Here is a 23,495-nt window from a genome sequence, read left to right on the forward strand (position 1 = left end):
CATGTGCCAGCCTTTCATATCACATGTGGTTATCTTTTGTGTGGTGTGTCTTTGTTCTCCTCTAAACCACTTAGTTTGTGTTAGCGTTAAGCTTTTTGGTGAAGAATTTTTTTTAAAAATGAAGTTTAGCAGCAAGGTGACTAAAAAAACCTTTACTCTCACATGATGAAACATGTTTCTTCAGAGAAAGTCGAAAGACAGCTTCCTTTGGCACTGAAATTTGTCTCCAGAAATATGTTCGTTCAAAATAAAGACATTTGAAAACACAGTTAAGTTCTTGCCCAGCGAACTTGACTGACAGCACCTGGACTCCTTTGACAGTCCTGTGCTAGGTTTGTTCATGAGGTAAACTGAGGAAGAGGAAGGTTAAGCTTGGCTAGCTATTTTACTAGCAGTGTACTATATCAAAGGGCATTTTTTATTTTGTTTTTTAAAAAATAGGTGGGTGTAACTGTGGTGAAATACATAGGAATGGTCTGTAGCTGCATTCCTTCAGACAACCCCAAAGTAGAACATTATTATTTTTCTCATGACTTGAATCTTCCATTTCACATTGAAAACAAAAATGTTTGGTGTTCAAAGGTTGCATGTCTCATCTCCTACGTGCCATTTGAAGTATATTGATAACGTGTTTTCAGTTGGCATGCTCAGTCAAGAATACTACTAGTTTAAATTTATTTTGTTTGCATCCCTTTTTCTGTTTGCAAAATTCTGCTCTTCATAACCCAAGTTTTGTGCCTACCTCTTGTGTTCTCAATGACAGTGTAATGCAGAACTGTTTTTGACCAGAGGCTGAAAAGTAGCCTGATAGTCAAAAAACTGGTGCATTTCTTTTCTTACAAACTTTAAACACAGGGGCAATAGGAAAACTAGTTAGAATAACCATTGAGAGAAAATGGAGGGAGCTCAGGTTTGGGTGGTCTCTGAAATAGTCTGGAAGAACTAGAGGTGGAAAACTGCCAGAAATTTTGAAGGTGAAGGATTTTTTGGGGGGAGGGTAGGTGAGATGGCAGTCGTAGGAAAAACCAGAGAAATGCAAAATTACTCCCCCCCCCCCCTTTACAAATGGAAGGTCATTTTGTTACAATGACATAAAATTCATTATATATAACTTTGGTTTATTCACAATATAATTACAAACAAATTACAGCATGATTGGTGGTGTTGTGCCTTTATGAGAGGATGAATAATTCTAGTACTTTTCTTTCTCTGTAGAAATATACCTCTACAGTTTTCTCTCTATATTCAAAGTTCCCAAAGTGGTGTGTGTGGTTGTGTGCCTTCAAGTCATTTCTGACTTATGGCAACTCTAAGGTGAACCTATCATAGAGTTTTCTTGGCATGTTTCTTCAAAAGTTTTTTTTTGCCATTGTCATCCTCTGAGGCTGAGAGAGTGAGACTTGACCAAGTTCACCCTGTGGGTTTACATGGCTGAGCTTGGATTCAAACCCTGATCTCCCAGTGTTCTAGTCTGACATATCATTAGGCTATGCTGGCTCCCTTACAATATGATTACAAATTGGCAGATTCAGGAGTGGGCAAAACATCTGAATAAAAACAACAAAACATCATAAATAAGAGATTTTTTTTTTGTCTCCGTTACTTCTCCATAGGGTCAAGTGAACATAGGGTCAGTTGACACTTGTTGAAACTTAAGGGTTACTGTAATCTAATACTATATGAAGTCTTATTTAAAAGCCTTCCTCTTGTATTGTTTTTATACGTGAATTGGGGCAGTAAATATTTGAATATCTTGTTTTAAACATCTAAAAGAATGTATTTCATATCCAGTTTTTCCATTTTTCTGGAAAAACTCCTCCCACTTATATTTTTCTTCAGTTCTTCTCCTCTGAGTTTTTACATCTCTTACGATCAACCAGCACTTCTAACTCTCCTTTTTGGTTCCCAGCTGGTAATGAGAGCCAGCATGGTATAATATTTTGAGTGTTAGGCTAGGATTCCATTGGCCTTGGGTACGTCACACACTCTCAGCCTTATAGGAAAGCAAAGGGAAACCTTTTCTGAACAAATACTGCCAAGAAAACTACTTGCTAGAGTTGCTGTAAAAATGACTTGAAGGCACACAAGAACACCCATAGGGGACCCTTAGGATCATTGCTTTCAATTTGGGGAAGACCCTGGGGGCTAAAAAGTAGGATCTGAGTCTGGTGTTCAGTCTGAATCAGATTCTGCACCTTCTTTACTCCTGCATTAAACGGAATTGGGGCATGAGTGTATTCTACTTTCCCAGGGGTTATATTTAATTAAATATAATGTTGCTATGCTCATGAAAGTAGCAACTGCCTTATGATGGCTAAACACCAGAGTGGAACAGGCCTAATCACTTGCCCCTGAATACACTTTGTCAGGGATAGGGAGGAGTATGTGCTCCTGTAAAAGGGAATCTAGAAGACTTTTGGTTGTCTTGGGACAAGTGTTGTTGTGTTAATTGTGGTCAGGTCATCTTAGATGTAAGGCAACTCTATGTGTGAGAGGAAGACACCCTGTTATTAACAGCCATGTTAAGATCTTGCAGATTCAGGGCTGTGGCTTCCTTGATGGAGTTAATACACCTGTGATGCAATCTTCCTCTTTTCCTACTGCCTCGCATTTTACCAAGCACTATTGTCATGCCATTTCCAAAGTGAACACCCTTCTCTTGTCCCATTTTATCATGGACAGTCCTGGTTAATCCTCTGCTGTCACACTTTTTCAACTGTTTTTAAAATGTACTAATTTCTCTCGTGTTCCTACTTTCCTCCTTTGTCTTCATCTTATTTCAGTTGGGACAGTTGTTGTCCACTCGACTGGAGAAAGAGGAGAGGGCAGGATGATGTTGCTCCATCTCTGATCCCCTTGGGAGGTTTTCAGCTTGACCATGCACCCATTTGTCTTTTTATTTAATTGTCTTATTGGCAGCCCATGAGATCCATGGAGCTCTTTTCAGTGTCACATTTTCCAAGAAGCTGATTCTGTCAGCTTTCATAGACATCCATGTGAACTAGAATGCCAGACAAATCTGATATCTTTCTTTGATAAAATTACTAGCTTGGTAGATGAAGGGAATGCTGTGGATGTAGTATATCTTGATTTCAGTAAGGCTTTTGACAAGGTTTCCCATGATATTCTTGCAACAAGCTTGTAAAATGTGGGCTAGACAAGGCAACTGTTACATGGATTTGTAATTGGTGCTCAACAATGGCTCTTTTTCAGCCTGGAGAGAAGTGACCAGTGGGGTCCCACAGGGCTCTGTCCTGGGCCCAGTGCTATTCAACATCTTTATCAATGACTTGGATGACAGAATTAGGGGCATACTTATCAAATTTGCAGATGACACCAAATTAGGAGGAATAGCTAATACTCCAGAGGACAGGATTAAAATTCAAAATGACCTGAATAGACTAGAAAGCTGGGCCAAAGCTAACAAAATGAAATTCAACACAGAGAAATGTAAGGTATTGCACTTAGGGCAGAAAAATAAAATGCACAGATATAGGATGGGGGACACTTGGCTGAATGAAACTACATGTGAAAGGATCTGGGAGTCCAAGTAGACCATAAGTTGAACATGAGTGAACAGTGTGATGCGGCAGCTAAAAAGGCCAATGCAATTTTAGGCTGCATCAATAGAAGTATAGTGTTTAGATCAAGGGAAGTAATAGTGCCACTGTATTCTGCTTTGGTCAGGCCCCACCTGGAATACTATGTCCAGTTATGGCACCACAATTTAAAAAGGATGTTGAGAAACGAGCGTGTCCAAAGGCGGGTGATACCTAAAATGGTTGACGGGCCTGGTAAACTATACCCTATGAACACGACCAGGGAGCTGGGGATGTTTAGCCTGGAGAAAAGAAAGTTTAAGAGGTGATATGATCGCCTGTTAAATACTTGAAGGGCTGTCATATTGGGGGCAAGCTTGTTTTGCCGCTCCAAGACCAGGACCCGGAGCAATGATGCAAGCTCCAGGAAAAGAAGATTCCACCTCAACCTTAGGAGGAACTTCCTGACAGTAAGGGCTGTTTGACAGTGGACACACTCCTTCCTCAGAGTGTAGTGGAGTCTCCTTCCTTGGGGTCTTAAGCAGAGCTGGATGGCCATTCTGTTGGGGATGCTTTGATTGAGCGGTTCCTGCCTGGCAGTGGTTCTCCCTTTGGGCCTCCAGATGTTTTGGACTTCAATTCCTGAAGTATCCGTCACTATGCTCATTGTTTCAGGAATTCTGTGAGTTGAAGTCTCAAAACGTAGACGCCAAAGGTTTGCGAACCACTGCTCTAGGGTGACAACCCTAGCACTTCCCCCATGCCTATTTATTGAGATAGGTCTACTGTAAATTCAAAATGAACAATCTCCTTGTTGTCCTTTGCTCTCCCGATCACCTTGGGAGCAGCTGTGTTGAGCAGCTGACCAAGAAGCCTCTTGCCCATGCCAGCTTTGTGTTGACTGCCTGGTTGCTGCTCTCAGGTGACCCAATTGCCAAAGGCAAAGCTTTGGTGTGGAAGGACTGAGGGTGATGGGGGTTAACCAGTTTCCCACTTTTCCACGGTAAGGAAGCACTCACTGAGAGAGGTGAAGTTGACCCCAATACCTTCTCAGGAGACACTACTTCCCCATCAGCTTCAAATTGTCTCCCCACAACTTGTTTTTTCTGCTATGTGCCCGTGTCTCTGCAAGAGTATTCCTGCGTTTTCGCCCTGCATCTGTGGCGGCATCTTCCGAATGCTGGCTCATGGGAGTGCATGGGTGCGAAGGAACACTCCTTCATCTTTTCCTTTCTTCAGTGCAATCTTATGGGTTTTTCATAAATCCCCTCTGCCACCAATATCTGCCGACACTCTAAACTCTGTGGTTCAGGAGAATTGTTGTGTGTTTCAATCTCCGGCCAGTGGATGGTTAAACAGCCACAAACTTAGTTGAAAACCATGGTTAAAATGTAATTGGACATGAAACGTTATTGTGACCTGCTTGGTTATTTGGTAAGGTTGGCAGGGCTTCTATGTTTAGAACCAGCCCACAGGCGAGGTATGCCCAGGGGATATAATCGACGAGACCCCCCCAGAGGCCGGCTAACCGTAAGCCTACACAGACTCCCAAGCACTATTCTCCCTTTCTGGAGACCACAGCCCTCCGCCGCAGTCCAAACCAATCGCCAACTCGCTGGTCAAGGTGCGGGGTCTTAACCACGCCCAAGCAACCAAGGGGCACATGAGGGAGGCAGCGAGCTACTATCAGCACGTAGGGCCATGCTATATCATCGCTATCAATCACTACAGTACAGGTACAGACAGGGAGTCCTGACAACCAACCAGGGTTATTAGATCAAATTACAAAAATAATTAAAACCTTTTTAAACTTTTACAGTCAGGTTTTTAGCTCTATACATATAACGCAATGTTTACACTAAATTACAAATGTTTTCATACTTACAGTATCACAACTTCCATAATCCCTCAAATTAGTATAATCTAATTTATACAGAGCCTTTTATCCTCGAATTCTAATCTCAAATTAGCTGCTTTCAGAGCGACTCTGGCAGTTTTGATCTGACCAGACTTAGCCAAGAAGTCGAGTTGTTTTTCTCCCAGATCATTCTGGTTTGGCAAAAGTTCTAAACCGCTCTTCAGACACTGATCCCTTGGGGTTTTTATATATCCACAGTGTAGCCTAAAGCGTGTGGTGTCTTCGATGTTTATCACACTATGCTCCTTAAAGAGCTAACTATTCCAGTGTGACTCCTCCTAGCCGCCTCCTGTTGCATGGGGCCTGGATTGGCAGTTTTAAGGAGCTGAACTTCTCTGCTGCGGACTTCTAAATACCCCTCCTTAAAAACTGCCCATCCCAGCATGCAAACAGGATGCAGCTAGAGGAGTCACATGGATAGTACCTCTTTAAGAGATCGTCTGAATAAACACCTTCGCGTCCACACTTCCACAAATGCAAATACGCTTCCTTCCTTGGGCATCTTTTATATTTTCCTTCATGTCTTTGGTTTTCATTCTCTGGACGTTAGGGCTATAAAAGCCCTATGAAGAAGAGGTTGAGTTTGAGAAAGGGCTCTGCCAGCTGGGGCCAAGGAAAAGCAACAAACTATAAATCCCTAGTTGTAAATGGATGGCCATATTAAAAAACACTAGTGTGTGTGTGTGTGTGTTGTATATAGACACACCCACACACACACCACCACTCACTTCCATGCCAGCCTTCTCTGCAAATGCCAGCTGGCAGTGCCGGCTAACACACCAGGAATTAAAATCTTCCAGAACAACGGCCCCAGAGCCCAACAACCCCCCCACCAACAACACTACTGGTTGCTGGCTGTGAAGTTGTGTTTGTATATATTTTTGCCATCCATTTTCATTCTGGGATTTATAGTTTGTTGCTTTCCATTGGGCTCCCAGCTTGGCGGGGCCCTTTCTCAACCCTTCACTTTGCTGGTTTTCCGGGACAGATGTTAATCCTCAGGAAAAGGGATATAAACCTATATAAATTAAGCCAAAATAACATTTAAGAAAAGGAAGGAGAGAGACTTGCAGTTACAGCCAGGCGCCTTCAGGGGTCAGCAGAGAGCCTCCTCCTCCCTCCTGCCCCCGCCTTCCTTTTGCGTGCGCAGTTGGAGTAAACGGCCCCTAATGCGGAGCAAGCCAAACGATTTAATAGTGGCAGTTTACGCAGTCAGCGTAGTGGATGCTGCGGCCCAGCTCCGCCCCCGCTACGGAGTTTACGCAGCGGCTGCGTCTCGCGGTTGGAGCGAGGAGGCTGGTGATTGGCCCTCGCGGCCCGTGACGCGGGAGCGTTCCCTGCTCGAAGAGGAGGTGGTTGTTTTCGGCGTTGGGCCTTACGCGAGGCCCCGGCTTGAGGCCTACGCGGAAGGGTAAGGATGGCGGGCGAGCGAGGGGGCACATGTAGGGCCGGGGGTGGCTTTAATTTAAAGGACGAGGATAATCGGGGCGGAGTTCCCTGACTGGGGTGGCTTTTAAAGGTGCGTGTGTCTACGGGAGTGAAAGAGGGACCCCGTTTTGGCTGATGGCTCAGTCTCCGGGAAAGAAAACAGCAGCAACGCTTCGGGTGTCATAAAAACCATGGCGACTCGTGATTGGGTTTGGGAGCTGACAGGGGTGCCTCTGAGCACGTGCAGAGTGCCTTCCAGGCCCCAGGAAACAGCTGCATCCACACTGCAGGGATAATACGATTCTGACACTGCTTTTAACCGCCTTGGCTGACTGTTAATGGAATTGTGGGATTTGTAGTTTTGAGAGAGCTCTGGTGCCAGAACCAAACTACAGATCCCAGGATCCCATGGGATGGAGCCCAGGCAGCTGCAGCGGTGCCAAACTGGGTTATTTCTGCGGTGCGGATGCAGCTGTTGTCTAAATACTTTGGAGGCAGCGCATCTCATCTGCTCTCAGACACTAAGCAGAGTCAAGGCTGGTTGGGAATTGGATAGAGGACCACAAAGGAATGGCAGAAGCTGTAGACTGTCTTTCAGCTGAAGGCATTGATAAGGCACCTCTTTGAGTATTCCTTGCCTATAAAATCCCTGTGGAATCAACAGGTGATTCGAAAGCACAGACACACATCATCAGACTAAAGGGCCATTGGTCCAGCAGCCTCTTTCCCACTCTGGCCACCATAGACCTTGCTAAGGAGTCCTCAAGGAGAGTATGAAGGCAATAGCTAGTTCCTCTCTGGCTTCCAGTGACTGGCTTTCAGCAGTGGACTGCCCTAAACATGGTTAGATGCTGTACTTCACTGCCGAATGTGGGAGACACTCCTTGTTTGGATCACAACTCACAGATTCTCCAAGCAAGCAGAGGATTGGGGAATTGTGGGCCAGAGAAAGCTCTGCCTGAGATTCTGTCTAACATCTTTGAAATGTTTGCAGCCTTTCCCCTTGTTTGCTTGCTGCTGGGAAACCTGTGTAGAAAAGCAGAGAAGGGGAAAGAGAAAGCTCTGCTTATTTGCAGACATGAGCCCAATTTCCATTCCTGATGCAGCAGCTACAAGTATTGCGTGGGCCATATTTCACTCAGAAGAGATCTCCCAGGGAGGCTTACAAATATGAGAAGTGAGATGGTCCATGCCTTCAGGCCCATAAACAGAAAGACAGGACACAGAAAGAAAAGAGAGTAAGAGGGTAGAAGGAAAAAGCAAGTGATGAGTTTATTTTAGTTATAATCCACATGTCATTGGCTTTATTAAAACGAAATACATAAAATCTATGGCTTTAAGTGAAGCAGTGATTATCCTTTTTCATGGAAATAGCCTTTTCATTTCCTAGCTCTGAACTAGAAAGAAAATGTCGCTGTATGATGATTTGGGAGTGGAGACCAGTGATTCCAAAACAGAAGGCTGGTCCAAGAACTTCAAACTCCTGCAGTCTCAGTTGCAAGTGAAGAAGGCAGCTCTCACCCAAGCAAAGGTAACAGTAAAAAGTCTGGTAGAAATGACTCCGCTCTTCACTGATTGCTGAGATGGCTGTCCTTGAAAAGTACAGTCGTTAATTTATTAGTTAATCTAAAATAGAATATAAATATGTTTGTCTAGTCTTTCTATTGAACCAATATCAACAAGACTTCTGGCACATATGGAGAATGTTTAGGCTCAGGTTAAGTTAATGTGTGAGAGCCACCATAATATAGTGGTTTGAACACTGGACTATGACTCTGGAGACCAGGGTTTGAATCCCCACTCAGCCATGAAAACCCATTGGATGACCTTGGGAAGTCACAGTCTCTCAGCCTCTAAGGAAGACAAAGGCAAACCCCCTCTAAACAAATCTTGCCAAGAAAACTCCATGATAGATTTGCTTCTTATATCTATTACAATTATGGGATTTGTATAGCCCTTCAGATGATGTTATATTATATTAGCTCCATGTAGTATGGAGTGGATACATGATTCCCATCCCTTACTTATGACACTCATCTCTACACTTTCGGTGGGGTTAGGGTTGCAGGATCCCCATGAATGTGGAAAAACCACAAATAACAAAACCACTACATTTTTACCTAAGAGAATATCTCTAGGAATCTCTAGGTCTTCTAGTGCAGCTCTATGGTCAACATCTGCCAGACATTGACCATAGAATTGCACTGGAGGAGCTAAAATGCCTAGTGGAGTGTTCTCCCTAGGAATCTCTAGGTCCTTCAGTGTGACTTTTGGTTAAAGTTGATCATAGAGTTGTGCTATAGGAACTAGATATTCCTAGAGAGAACAATTAATAAAATCTGTGAATAATCAAACCCACAAAAGTCAGAGACACAAATGTGAAGGGACGAGTGTACATATGAATGCAAAGTTTTCAGTGTCATACAGAGGAGAAATGGGATTGAGTTCAGAACATATCTTGTCTTAGGAAAACATATAGCGCAATTTCTGTGATAATGAAAATATACTGTTGTGCAAGCATCTTTACCTATACGGTTGACCCTCTGTTCTTGCGGGGGATCCGTTCCAGACCCCCCCCCCGGGCATGCGCTCCATGATTTCCCCCTCCATTTGTCCCTCTGCATAAGCAAGGGACGTGGTTTTCAAAACTGCGAAAATGGAGGGAGGACTGTACATTTGTAAAGTGTTCTGGTAAAAGGTTTGAATACTGTCATGTACTTGCTAACTTCAGAAATCCAAGCATCAGTGAGTTCAGAAATCTTTATTTAGAAAGCTAAAGTTGTTCAGAGCATAATAACGTTGTCAGGACTGAAGCATTTGATTGTATGTTAAAAGGTAAAAGGAATGCAAACATTTTTCTGCACTCAAACCCCATTTGTCTTCTGACTGAAATATTCTTCCCAGGGCTACCCTGCCTTTCCTCTCTATATCTAGTTTTCCCATAGCACTGATCTTGATAGCTCCGAGTGATCTGCTCATTATCCAACTCCAAAGAAGATAATCTTTCCATTCAGTATCATCAATTCTATGACATATCCTATCACCCAGTATTACTAAGCATATAGCATACACATATAATATGGTAAGCAAGCATGGCAAGAACTCTGATCCTAATGAATGCATACTTTAAAATGCATAGTTCTCAATCCAATTAATAGTTTCAGTGAGCTGTCTTTTTTAAAACAAATTTCTTCTTGCACTAGTAATGTCTCACAATAGGCTGTTCAGAAAGGCTGTCATGGGATCCTTTGCTCTGAATGATAGCAGTGTTTAAACAGAAACAATATTAAGGTATTGTAGTTGCTTTAAAATGGATTGTAAAAGTGTTTTTTGTATGAAAAGCAAATTTTTCCAAACCATAATTAGCAATCTGAGGAGAATAACCTCACAGGTCAAGGACAATCTAAAACAAAATTTCAAAGTTATAATTGTCTTTTATGGGTTTTTTTAGAGTCAGAGAACAAAGCAAACCACAGTGCTTGCTCCTGTGATTGACCTGAAAAGAGGCAATGCTTCTGATGAGCGACAAATCGTAGACACTCCACCACATGTGGCAGCTGGCCTGAAGGTAAGAATGCAGTTACTGAGAGGTGAGCCAGACTTTGTGGGGGGAAATGTGCTTTTAAAAGAGATCAGAGGAATCTTAAGGAGAATGCAGGTGGTGCTTTGAGGGATCACTTCCTTCCAGAACAGCTTCCCTCTTTCCTCACATTGGGAGAAAAAACTCTTTTTTGTCTCTCACCTGCTGTAGAGGCTCCCTTGATAGTGATATGAGACAAGGCCTGTATAGTAGCTGGATCATTCCTATGGACCAACTCACCTTTCTCTCAGATGATTTCTGCTGATTGTTGAAACTGTTTCTATTTTGGGAGGCTTATTTCTGCTCAGTGTTTGTTTTATTTTAAAGGCTGTTTTATCTCTGGCATCTTTTCCAATCTGGTGCCTTCCATTAATAATAAACAAACAAACAAACAAACTTTATTCTTATACCCCACATGGGTATAAGAATCACACGGCTTGCCATATATTTTGAGACTCCCAACATCTTTCATCACTAGGAATGGTGGTGTCTTGACTTGGGGATGGCAGTGGGAATCGGCAATCAGTGTCTGCAAGGAAAATTTTAGGAATTACTTTGAAAGTGGAACCAAATGATCTCAGAAGGCCACTTCTGGGTGCATTTCTGTTGGATAACATTATTTGACCTGTCTCTTCTCTTTCTCCTCAGGATCCTGTTCCCAGTGGCTTTTCTGCTGGAGATGTATTAATTCCTTTAGCTGATGAGTATGATCCTATGTTCCCCAATGATTATGAGAAAGTAGTAAAGCGCCAGCGGGAAGAGCGGCAACGGCAACGAGAATTGGAGAGGCAGAAGGAGATTGAAGAAAGAGAGAAGTGAGTTATCTCTGCCACAGCCTGTTAAGTAACAGGCTTGCCTTTTAAACCCTTTTTGTTGTGCTGAAGTCTTTCAGCTGAGCAACTAGACCAGTTGAAGTAAATTTATCTCTAATAAACCCCTATAAACTTGTATGTCATTGGTGCTAGGATTTCATTTCTATGTGTGAGTGATATTCTCACTTGTAATTCTGAATGTTTCAGAATAGTTGTCTTTGGCATTTTAAAATCAGTGTATGGTAAACTAATATTAGTCAGATTATTAGGAGGGATTCTATAGTAATGGTGTCTGAAACTTGGTGAGAATCAGATACTAAAACAGAAGGCAGTATACCATCATTAACTGGTTCTGAACATTTTTAATATTCATCTACAAAATCACTTCATATATTGTAGACATTAGATTGTGGAGAGTGTGACCCCCTTTTTTGCCACCTTTGTAGCCCTCCAGGGTATTCCAAATGCTCCTATTTTTGGTCCCCAGATCATCCCAAACAGGTCAACCCCACCCCAAAATGCAGCAATTTTTCTTCCCTAGCAATCCATCCCAATCTTGCCCCTTGCAAAAGAAAAAGGAAAGGAAACGAAACGAAACAGATGTCAGATTTTTTCAGTTTTGGTATGGCAGTCTGGGTACATGTGAAAAATGGTGCCTGGTAGAGTTGCCCATGTCAATATTAAATAGAAAAGGAATTGTTTGTTATGCACAAATTTTGTAAATGGAAGGGAAGATGAGTATCATCTAGACTACAGGGCATACTTGTCAATTTTTGTGTGCTGTAATTATCTGCAGTCAAACAATGATCCTGTTTTGAAGGGATGGAGAAGTTGTGAGCTGCCAGATGTTGTTTGGCTTTAATTCCCATCCAGCATGGCCAGTGGCATCCAGCAACACCCAGATGGCCACAGTTTCTTAATCTCTCATGTATTATTTTACACTTGCTACAGGTTAATCATCTTAAAATCTACTGTAATTTCTATTCATTTTTCAAGGAGGCGCAAAGACAGACATGAGGCGAGTGGATTTTCCAGACGGCCTGATCCAGATTCTGATGAAGACGAAGATTATGAAAGGGAGAGACGGAAAAGAAGTATGGAATTACCTTAATTATAAAGTATGGATGTTAATGAGACACTGCAGCTTTAATTAAGGTGGATGGGATCATACCTTTTTCTGCAAGCACAGAAGCAGCCAGCAGTATTTGCTGAGGCCACATGGGGTTGATGCACGGCTCCATCCCAAGTACCTGATTCCAGTCTCCTACCTCTGCCCTCCTACAGCTTCTAGCGTCCTCATCATTTACATTCACTTGTGAATGGGCTTACCCCAAAGTGTGGGATTTCTGGATAAGCCTGTGCAGAAGTGAAGCTGGCAGCTCTGTCACACCCCTGCAGTTAGGGCTCTTGAGCCAGCTTACTGTCTACCACCAGGTAAACCCACTTGCAAATGGATGTAAAAGTGGAGATGGAATATGAAGCTTGCTGCTGTCTGTCTGGGAGATGTTGGCTGGCCTAAAGGTAGTAAGTTATTTCAGTTCATTGTTTACAGTTAGAAACTGAATTTGGATTGATTTGAAAAATATGCTGACCAAACTCTTGGCCTGTTGAATTACTAGGCATGCCAATGTGTTAAGTTTGTTGTAGCAAAAACAATGCAGAATCTTGTAGAAACTTAAAGGCAGACCATATTTGTTGTGGCATAAGCTGTTGTGGAATCTCATGTGATTGGTTTCTTACACAGGCATGGGAGGAGCTGCTATCGCACCGCCTACGTCTCTGGTTGAGAAGGACAAAGAACGTATGTATACTGTATTTAATTTTTCTAACATACATCCTAAAGAAGCCTTTTTCAGTGATGCTTAGCTGCTGTGGATGTTTGCTACTGAGTGCTTTCTTGGCAGTTAATGGGCAAAGCCCAGTTTCCCACAGTGAGAGTGATAACTGTGTTGGAATCTCTGAAAGGAAGGAGCAGATTAATCTGATTTCTCTGTGACCAGTTCCCTCAAGCTCAGAGGTGGGTGTACAATGTGGGGATGGAAGAACAGAACAGTGAAGAAGAAGTCAAAGTGAGACAGAGAGGCATGCAGAAACCACCTTTAGATATAGTTGGCCAGCCACATTTGTGGTTTTGACTTCTGCAGTTTTGATTATTTGTGGATTTGATTAATATGTTCTCTCTAAGAATCCCTACGTCCTTCAGAAAAATTCTGCTGGAAATTGACCATAGAGTGCACTGGAGGATCTAGAGATTACTAGACAAAACACTTGTCTTGGCATTTGTGGGTCCTCCAGCATGAATCTATGGTCAACTTTTGACAGATGTTGACCATAGAGTTGCACTGGAGGACCTAGAGTTTCATAGAGATGTGGTCTCTCAGGTTAAAAAAAGTAGTGATTTTTTATTTGCGTTTTTTCTCTTTTACGGAGGTCCTGTGCCCCTAACCCAGTGAATGTGGAGGGCCTACTGTACTGTGTCATAATTTGATCTTGAGAATGCTGTATCATCCAGTTAGATGGTATTGGCTGAGACCATAGCTTGGCGAAGCTACTTTCTTTGGACTGGAACTCCCCAAAACCCTGTCAGCATTGTATACCTTTATATCAGGGGTGGCCAATGATGGCAGGGTAAAGGGCTATATTAGCCCCCCCCCCCAATAGACCTTGGAGGGACACTACTCCACTGTACCCCCTGAAAAAGTAAAAAAAAAATGTTGCCCCTAAATGCCATCTGGGAATATGGGGGCGTGTTCACCCTGTTCTGGAGTCTCCCAGACCATTTTAGGCCAAAGATAAGCCTTTTTTTTTGTTAAGGAACAGGAAGTAACTAGAAGTTGCTTTCAGTTCTTGTCCTGTTTCAGAAAAAGGCATCTCATGGATTTAAAATAGCTTGTGGGAATCCAAAAACATGGTGAAACTGCCTCCCCCCACCCCCTAGAGGGCATTTGGGTGCAAAATTGGGGCACAAAAATACTCTGGGGGCCACATGTGGCTCTTGGGCCACACTTTGGCCACCTCTGCAATATTATATAAATATATCACACTGACTATTTTTAACTATTTTAACTATTATATTAATATATAATACTTTGGGTCAGTTTTTTTTTTGGGGGGGGGGAAGGATATAAGAAATGAAACTTAACTCTAACTTGTCTTGAGACAATACACAGAAATTGGTGGAAATACATTTGTGATTTAATGTTGGTCTCTCTCCCAGCCAGTTCATCATTCCCCTATGAGGAGGAGTCGAGGCCACGTGGTTCATCATCCAAAGCAGCCATTCCGCCCCCCATGTATGATGAGCCTGAGAGACCGCGATCCCCAACTGGGCCCAGCAATTCCTTCCTGGCTAATATGGGGTGAGTGTTTTGTGACCAGTTGATGCTTATAGTGAAATGCCACTAGAGAGCAGTGTGGGGCAGTAATGAGGACAAAACAGCAGGCATACAGCTTTTGCTCATGCAGGATGTTGGAGATGGTTCTGTGATTAATTAATTGTTTTTTAATTAAAGAAGTGGATTTTTGCCAAATGATGTGTGATGATGGCTTTGCTTCATAAATTTGCAAGCCCCTTCCTATGTTAGTCTGAGTTGTTGAAGCCAAGTCATTGTTTTTAACAAGAGGTAGCCTTAAGATACTCAGGTTCTTTAATAGTGTAGCTTCCAGGCTCTTTGAGCATGATTTCCTGGCACATTCCTTCCTTTACTAATCTCCTCTTCTGGAGTTAAATAATCAAGAGGTATGATGATGGATAGACTGAGGCATTCCCAGTTGTTTTGGATTGCTGCTTCCAGCATTCTTCACCACTGGCTATGCTGACTAGGGCTGACAGGAGTTGCTATTCAATGACATCTGAGGGGCTTCACTTTGCCCACCCCTGACCTATGTGTTAAGCTTTCCTCTCATCGATATAACATGCAGAAAGTTGTACTGTGTTATTCCAGTTAAATTAAATTTATAACAAAAACTATAAAAGACTTATACTTCATGTAGCCAGCCAATGCATTCCCACAGTTCTTGTAATCACTACACTGTCACTCACTCCTGGTACATCTCTCAGCTTTTTTTCTTACTAGTGATGGAAGTAACCAGAGTATTCTGTGTGCTGCCTTTCTATGAACCATAGAATCTTAAGAGTTGGAAGGGACCACAAGGGCGATCTTATCTAACCCCTTACTTTTCAGGAATACACAACTAAAACAGACCTGAAAGATGCCCATCCAAACTCCCCTGAAAGACCTCCAAAGAAGGACTGTCCACCACCCTCTGAAGCAGTCCATTCCACTGTCAAACAGCTCTTATAGTCAAGAAGTTTTTCCCAATGTTTAAGTGGAATCTCTTTTCTTGTGCTTTGAATACACTGTTTCGTGTCCTTAATGAGAGTACATAAAGTTCAGATCAAGTGGAACCTGTAATAAAAATGTTGACTGGTGACCTTTTTTAATCCTCCCACAACATATTATTTCCTCTCGTGCACCTGGTAATTAACTTGGTAGCTCAGTGGGCCTCTACATGCATTTATTCCCTTCCTTTTCCTTCCCTTGCACCCAAGAATAGGAAAATAGTCTGGCAGTTTGGTTGTTGAGGAGGTGAGAGCTTGCTCCTTTTTTCTATGATGTAATTGTTTGCATACTTTAGGTATTACCTCTCAATATTTTGCGCCTCCCCTAAGTGTGTTAGTACAGGCTGACTGTGCTCAGTAGTAAATGGTGTGATGGCATTAGTCAGAGAGTGATTTTCCTGAGAAGTGAAATCTAGGTCCATGATGCATCAGAATGAGGAGCAGAGTTCTAAGTTGAGAGAATGGGCTGTATAATTTTAGACTGTAAGTATCATATTTGGAAATGGCTCCATGTAGAGAAATCTTCTCAAAAGCTAGCACACGAAAGGCATGTTTAATTTTACATAGTTCTCCCTAATGTGGTTTTTTTTTTTTTTTTTTCAGCAGGAGTGAGAAACTATCCAAGGTTTCAGGGGGATTTGTCCCCCCCCGGACCTTGGAGGGGTCTTTTTTTGTCCCCCCCCCCCCCATTTTTTATTGTTTGCTTAAGATGCCCACTTCACCCCATGGGGACAATTTCTGCCATGCCCCTCCCATTACTGGTTTTTTTTTCCAGGAGTGGAGAGTGGACCTTTTTCTTCCTCAAATAGGAAATGATTGGAAATCATTTGTAGTTTTGAAAAAAGCATCCATACCTAAAACACTCCAGGGGACCATAAATATGACAAAGTTGCACCCACTAGAAATGGTGGTGGGACATATTGATTTTTTTCTCCAAAATGATAATGGGGCCCTCAGGATGTGATTTATGACCCGTGGACCACATTTTTCCAATTCTTGGCATAACATTTGATATTCTATTTCAGGGGCGTTCAAAAATCGGGTTCCTCTCCCTGCTCTCTGGAGGGATGTTGTTCATATAATTACCTTATCGCACATGTAGCTTCATTTAAATATGCTTGTATGCACATACACACACACACTGTGCCCTATATCAGTAAAAATATACACATTTGGTCAGTGATCTAAGAAGCCAAAGGAGTTGCAAACTAAAGATTTAGCAGTGATTGGAAGTAGAGTTTTTGTTTTTTTTATAAACATCCTTCTTCTTCCATGTAAAATATTAAATCATGCAGTATATGTATGTATGCACAAACATTTGTTTTAAAGTAAAGAATAGAACAGGCAAAATAGGATTTCCCATACAGAATTGCCCATTACTGTGGTAAAATTGGAAATACATTTCCCCTTAATTGTTGTAATTACTAATGATAAAGATTTGTCTGTTCTCCTATCTAAACATGAGATTTTCTCTTCCATCAAAACATTAGGAAAAGCCTCCTGACTGTAAGAGCTGTTTGACAGTGGAATGCACTCCCTCAGAGGGTGGTGGAGTCTCCTTCTTTGTAGGTTTTTAACCAGAAGCTGGATGGCCATCTCTTGGGGATGCTTTGATTGTGTATTCCTGCATGGCAGGGGGGTTGGACTGGATGGCCCTTGAGGACTCTTCCAGCTCTATGATTCTATGGCTTAGTGAGCAACTTCATTTCACTCTTTGTCTTTTAGAAAGGTTGCTGACTTTTACTTACCTTGGGAGTTACAACTATTTCCCTAAATACTTGCAAATAGAAGAAGTGGAGGAAGAGTGCCCGTTACTGTCTTGGGCTTTCATACTACAGAATGTCATTTGATCAATCCCCTGCCCAGCACATCCATACCATACAATTTTCCATGTTCATTAGCCTGACTGATTCTTCCTCTTTTGTATTCAGAGGCACGGTGGCACACAAGATTATGCAGAAATACGGCTTCCGAGAAGGCCAAGGTCTTGGGAAGCATGAACAGGGCTTGAGCACTGCCTTGTCAGTGGAGAAAACAAGCAAAAGGGGCGGCAAAATCATTGTTGGTGACGTTGCTGATAAAGGTAGGAAATGGGGGTGGGTTTTACTTGTTCACATGTGGGCAGAGGTTATCAGAAGACGGAGCAAAGTCAGCACAGGCTGCTTGTTCATCTCTCCCCACATGAGTTCACTGCAGATTGCTAACAGCTGAGACAATTTAATCATTAACTGCCCCATTGTTTCCCTTACTTAAATCTGCCTTAAATTCCACTCTGTGTCCATCTGTAACAGGCTCAGATGTTTTCAGTGAATGTACTCGTTTACTGAAATGGCCTTAACAGGCTTAGGTGTAGCATATTTGGTAAGACCATGTCTGTAAAGATCATATGAACTGGAGGTTCTGTTCCTTGCCTTTTGATTATTTCCTCACTTTCTGTGTGTCACTTCAGAAACATGTCTACCACAAAGCCTTTGGCCTGACAAATGGAAATGTGCTTTCAAAATTACAGTCTTGCATTTTTTAGCTTTGCCTTCTTATCATGGGTGAGAAACCTGTTAGTAGGTGAAGCCACTTCCTATAGTTCAGTGACTCCCAAACTTTTTTGGGTTACCACCCTCCTGGACAAAAAGCCTAGTGCCCCCCCCCCATGCCTATTTCTTGATATTAGGTCTTATGTTTGTGCAGCAGCCAGCCAGCAGCATCTACCTTAGCTATGCCCATCTTGCCACTGCGCCTCCGCTGTCCCAGCATCTCCTGGCAAATATAGCAGCAGCTTTGGCATAGACCTGTTTCTTCCTCTCACCCACGCTTACAGCAAAAGGAAGGCCAGCTGGCTGGTGTTTGATGTTGCTGCTAAGGTGACTGGGTGCAAAGGGTGGAGAGGGGCACAGCTGACTTCCCATTTTTCTTCCTGGCAAGTAGGGACTCTCAACCTGAGAAAGGCAAAGGACTCTTTTGAAGAATCAACCCCAGATACTACTCTCCCTCCCTCTTCATAGACATGCTTTCCCCGCACAACTTTAAGTTGTCCACCTTCACACCAAAACATTGTTTCTTCTGCTACCTTTTTTTTTTGTTTGACTGATGAAAGGAAGCAGGAGCAGCTCCAACCTGCCAGCCAAGTGCTGTCGAAGCTCACAAAGGTTAAGCAGGGTCCCAAATGTGAAAGCTTCTTTTTCATGCTGTTTCTCCCTGTGCCGCCAAGTGTTCTAACTCCTCATATCCACCTTGGCCCTAGAGGCTGCTGGTTTCCTTTGTCCTTGCATTTCACTACTTTGACTGAAGCCCCCCCCTGCTACCCCCTTTTCCATCATTGCTCCCTTGGATCTTTCCATCTCAGGAGGACAGTACCACTAACTTAGGGAATCACTGCTATAGTAGCTGCAAGGTACTGTGGTGGGAATGCTTTGACTCTTACTTAGCTGGTGACTGGCTGAGTGTCCTCCTTCCACAGCATCTCTGATCAGGGAACGGGGAGATCTCTTGGCTGTGACCACTGATTTGTGGTACTTGTTCAAAGCCCTAAAGCTATTGCACAGAAATGATCCCATGCTAAGTGTGATCAAGTGAGGTTGGCTCCCATTACTGTGTGTTTTAAGACCCAGAGGTCAATGTATTTGATGTAGTCTACATTATGTGGGCTGCTTTTTGTGTAGACATTAAGCATGTTGAAAAGGAGGGAAGCTTAAGGTAAATATGTCCATATAATAATCTGTACGGCGGAGCCAGCAGTCAATTGTCCAGATATCTTAGTGGTTAATATAATTAGGTTTGTGTGCACTGTTTAAAAAACAGAACAAACCAACAATAAGTAAGCAAAATGATTTTACAGAAGTAAAAAATATTTTTCTGTAAGAGAAAAACATTTTCAACTGAAGGGTGGAATGTTTGTAATCATTTCTGTTCTGCTTGAGACAAGGAACAAGACTTTTGTGGACATTTAAACAACTTGTTCCTAATACCTTATTCAGGTCTGATGTTGGAGAAATCATTCTCTTCCCTAGTTAGCCATAGTAATCTAGCTGAAGCTGTAGGCCTTTATTGGTATTACAGTATTATTGTTATAAATTCATGTATATATTGCTTTTTCCCCAGTAGTGAGACTCAAGGTGGTGTAAAACAGACAGTTAAAATATCTACAAAGACAGAAATAAAAACATACAAAAATATTGTTAAAATGCAATTAAAGAATACATTGTTGTTGTGTGCCTTCAAGTTGTTTCTGAGTGTGACCCTATTGTGACCCTTCCACAGGATTTTCCTGGCAATAATTGTTCAAAGGAGTTTTTCTTTGCCTTCATCTAAGGCTGAGAGACTGTGACTTGTCCAAGGTTGCCTAGTAGGTTTCCATGCTGAGTAGGGATTCGAACCCTGGTCTCCAGAGTCCTAGTCCCAACAATTGACTCTTAATCCTTTAAAATAGATCCACAAAAAGATAAAAAACAGTGTAACAGAACACAATTAAACACTTGCAGTCACTTCTTGAAATGTCTGTGAAACAGAAAAGTTTTCGCTAACCGACAAAAGGAGAGGAAAAATATGTTCACATGTTATAGTATACAGTGGTACCCCGGGTTACGAATTTAATTCGTTCCGCGGCGCCGTTCGTAACCCGAAAGATTTCGCAACCCGAAAAAAGGCTTTCCGCTAGCGCTGGAAAGCCGCGGCTTTTAAATTTCGTGCCAAAAAGCGCCGAAACACACCGAAAAAAATTTCGTAACCCGAAAAATCTTTCGTTACCCGGAACAGTTTTTTCCAAGCTAACTTTTTCGTACCCCGGAAATTTCGTAACGCGATCAATTCGTATCCCGGGGTACCACTGTACTAGAATTCATCTGAGAAAACCAGGAACTGGCTCATCTCTCTTCAGAGGTATCACAATCTTGAGCCACAAAGGAGAGAAACAAGCCAGAGTTCCTGGTTCACATAATCGACAGATGTGCTGTTTGTTTGCTGCTTGTGGGAAAATCCAAGTGAGATCAATAAAGCAGCATGCAGGAGCTCATTCACATTGCACCAGAATTTGTTGGTGTATTGTCATGTATGAATATGGCCATAATGGTTTGCTGTCTTGTTTTCCACTTCTTTTAATGAAAGTGAGTTTCTCAGAGCTGAGAAAGCTGAGTTTCTGAAGCATACGGCCAGTGTCAAATTATGCTTATTTATAACTCTGGAACTCCCACAGCCTTCCTTCTGTGTGCAAGGATAATCTAGCATGAGATTACTAAATTATATAATGATTTAATATTGACCCATTACTGTTTTTTTGTTTTTTTTGAAATGCAGACTCATCCAAGAAATCTGATTCAAATCCTTTAACAGAGATATTAAAGTGCCCAACCAAAGTGGTTCTGCTACGGGTAGGTGCCATAAATTCATGTGCTGGTTCCTGGAATTATAGTATTAAGTCTCTTGTTGGTGTTATAATATCCACAGAGGAGCCATAGTTCAAAAGTTGCAGGAGAACTGTCAACTGATTTGCTTTAGAGTTCTCCCTGTTCAGTAGGAGGACTGGCAGGTGAAAATAAGATGAAAACTGCTTAAGTCAGCCCATTTCTCAACTCATTTGTATTTGTAGGCATTGGCTGAGCCTTGAGGTTGTGGCTCATGCTTCACTCTTTCTCTTTTGTTTTATGAAGGTGTGTATTTGCCACTGCATAGCATAGAGCAATGCTTCGTAAGCAGTCTGATCTGTTGTTGTAATTGTTGTGTATCTTCAGGCATTTCTGACTTAAGGCAACCCCAAGGCAAACCTTTCATGGGATATTCTTGGCAGAATTTTTTCAGAGGGGGTTTGCCTTTGCCTTCCTCTTGAGACTGAGAGAGTGTGACTTGCCCAAGGTCACCCAATAAGTTTCCATGGCTGTGCAGGAATTCAAACCCTGGTCTCCCAGAGACTTAGACCAATTCTCAAACCATTACATCACATAATCTGATGTGGGGGACTGGGAGTTACTGCAAGGGCCTTGTGAAATATTTGTGCCCATTGGCTACAGTTTTTTCTCTGTTTCCCGGAAGCTTATTAGGGATTGAAAGACAATGTACAAATACAGATCTATGCACAAACACAGGTCCACATACAAACACATTTGAGTACCATTGTCTTAAAGAACCTCCAAGCAGAGTTTCAGGGAAGGACCCAATGATATCAAGAGACATTGTAGCCTACATCCGTGACATTATCTGCCCTGTAGACGTCTCTTGGAGGGGGAAGACCATCCATTTTGGTTTCCCTCTTCTTCACTAGAGTGTGTATCACAGCATTGGGTGGAGGTGGGGAGCTGAACTTTGAGACTCCACAATTGGCCCTTTCTATGCAATGCCTTAGTTATATCTTACAATTCAGAAAAGAAAGTACCCTCCCAGAAATAGTGAATTCCCCTCTTTCATTTTGAGCCTAGACAGAGTCTCCTTGTTGACTTGTTTTTTCTTACTTTTAGAATATGGTTGGAGCTGGGGAAGTTGATGAAGACCTGGAAGGTGAAACCAAGGAAGAATGTGAAAAATATGGCAAAGTTGGAAAGTGTGTCATCTTTGAGGTATAAGCTAACACCACTTTCCAGCACCAGCAGTTACAGTTTGAGTCTCCCTTATCTGGAATTCCAAAATTGTCTGCATGGGTGGCTGAGATAGTGACACATTTGCTTTCTGATGGTTCACTGTACACAAACATCACTTCATGCAAATTTTTCAAAGTATGAAAAACTCTAAAATTCTAAACACTTCTGCTCCCAAGTATTTTGGACAAGGGAGGCTCAATTTTACCTGCTTCCTTTTTTAAAAAAAGACCAAATCCTTATTAAATACTGTAAATACATTACAAAAAAAAGAAAAGAAAGAAAGCTAATAAAGCGTAGCAGCCTTTAAAAATGCAAAACATTAGAAATAGGGGGGTGGAAGGGAGAAATCTCTAGAATCAGCTACATCTGTACATCGTTCTGTTGGGGGAAGAAAAAAACAACATTGTTCTCCCACTCTCAACATAAAATCTGGAACGCAGTTTTCATCAGTGATTGTAGGGCTGGTCTAATTAAAACACAAATGGATTTTCCTTCCAATACTCAGTAGGACATTTTATCAAACAATATAATATCCTCCAGGTACACCAGAGCATCTCTTGTGTACATCTTGTGTACTTTGGTTTATATATGCAAGGCTGTGTTCTTGCAGTAGAGAATGTAGCTTGTCCCATTTTTCTGTTACACTGATATTCTAATTGATTTTTAAAAATGTATTATAAACTTTACTGCCTTGATCATCCTTGTCCTCAGAGGTCTATGAGATTAGGATAACATTTACTATGTATTTCAACATGCTGTTTACGCTGGGTATCCAGTCTCTGTTGTATGTCAATCTGGCAGTCACCAAATGATTTGATACTACAGTTGCTCCAGTTTAACATCGCTAATGTCAGTGGGTCAGAAGTCACTGGGTAGGCAACCTGAGTCGGTTGGAATCTCATGCTGAAGGGAATCCTTGGAGATAGTTCACTCTGCATTCCAAAATATGGGCAGTTTGCCTCCTAGGAATTATTTAGGCACAACGTTCATCCAGTTCTTCAGAAATGGTGAACAAAATGCTGCCTCTCCATCCCTGCGAAATGCCTTTGTTTATTTTGATATCCATCTTTCCTCCAAAAGAGTTCAAGATATTATATATCCTTCACTTCCATTTTTCCTCTCAACAACAACCCCATGAAGGGTGAGACTAAGAGAGAACAACTGACCCAAGATCACTCAGTGGACTACATGTCTGAATGGGGAACTGAATTGGAGTCTTCCAAGCCAAGCCCCAACTGGAGCTTGAAGCATAATTTTGGAAAACTAGTGCATACATAGGTTCTACTTTTTTTAAAGCGACAAATTAGTTGCTACTT

The 23,495-nt window shown here is 42.2% G+C and overlaps 1 protein-coding gene across 1 annotated transcript in view; it reads left to right on the top strand.

Moving 5' to 3' along the window:
- The first annotated feature begins 6,715 nt into the window (after positions 1-6,715).
- RBM17 (RNA binding motif protein 17) overlaps positions 6,716-23,495 on the top strand; it is an 18,012-nt gene continuing 1,232 nt past the window's right edge. The window contains exons 1-10 of the mRNA XM_042467825.1: positions 6,716-6,868; positions 8,276-8,416; positions 10,337-10,453; positions 11,114-11,280; positions 12,274-12,371; positions 13,022-13,078; positions 14,495-14,636; positions 17,551-17,702; positions 20,906-20,979; positions 22,060-22,158. Coding sequence (XP_042323759.1) covers positions 8,294-8,416; positions 10,337-10,453; positions 11,114-11,280; positions 12,274-12,371; positions 13,022-13,078; positions 14,495-14,636; positions 17,551-17,702; positions 20,906-20,979; positions 22,060-22,158 — 1,029 coding nt within the window. The 5' untranslated portion in view covers positions 6,716-6,868; positions 8,276-8,293. The remainder of the gene's footprint in view (positions 6,869-8,275; positions 8,417-10,336; positions 10,454-11,113; positions 11,281-12,273; positions 12,372-13,021; positions 13,079-14,494; positions 14,637-17,550; positions 17,703-20,905; positions 20,980-22,059; positions 22,159-23,495) is intronic.

Source organism: Sceloporus undulatus, chromosome 5 (assembly GCF_019175285.1).
Source record: "Sceloporus undulatus isolate JIND9_A2432 ecotype Alabama chromosome 5, SceUnd_v1.1, whole genome shotgun sequence".
Lineage (NCBI taxonomy): Eukaryota > Metazoa > Chordata > Lepidosauria > Squamata > Phrynosomatidae > Sceloporus > Sceloporus undulatus.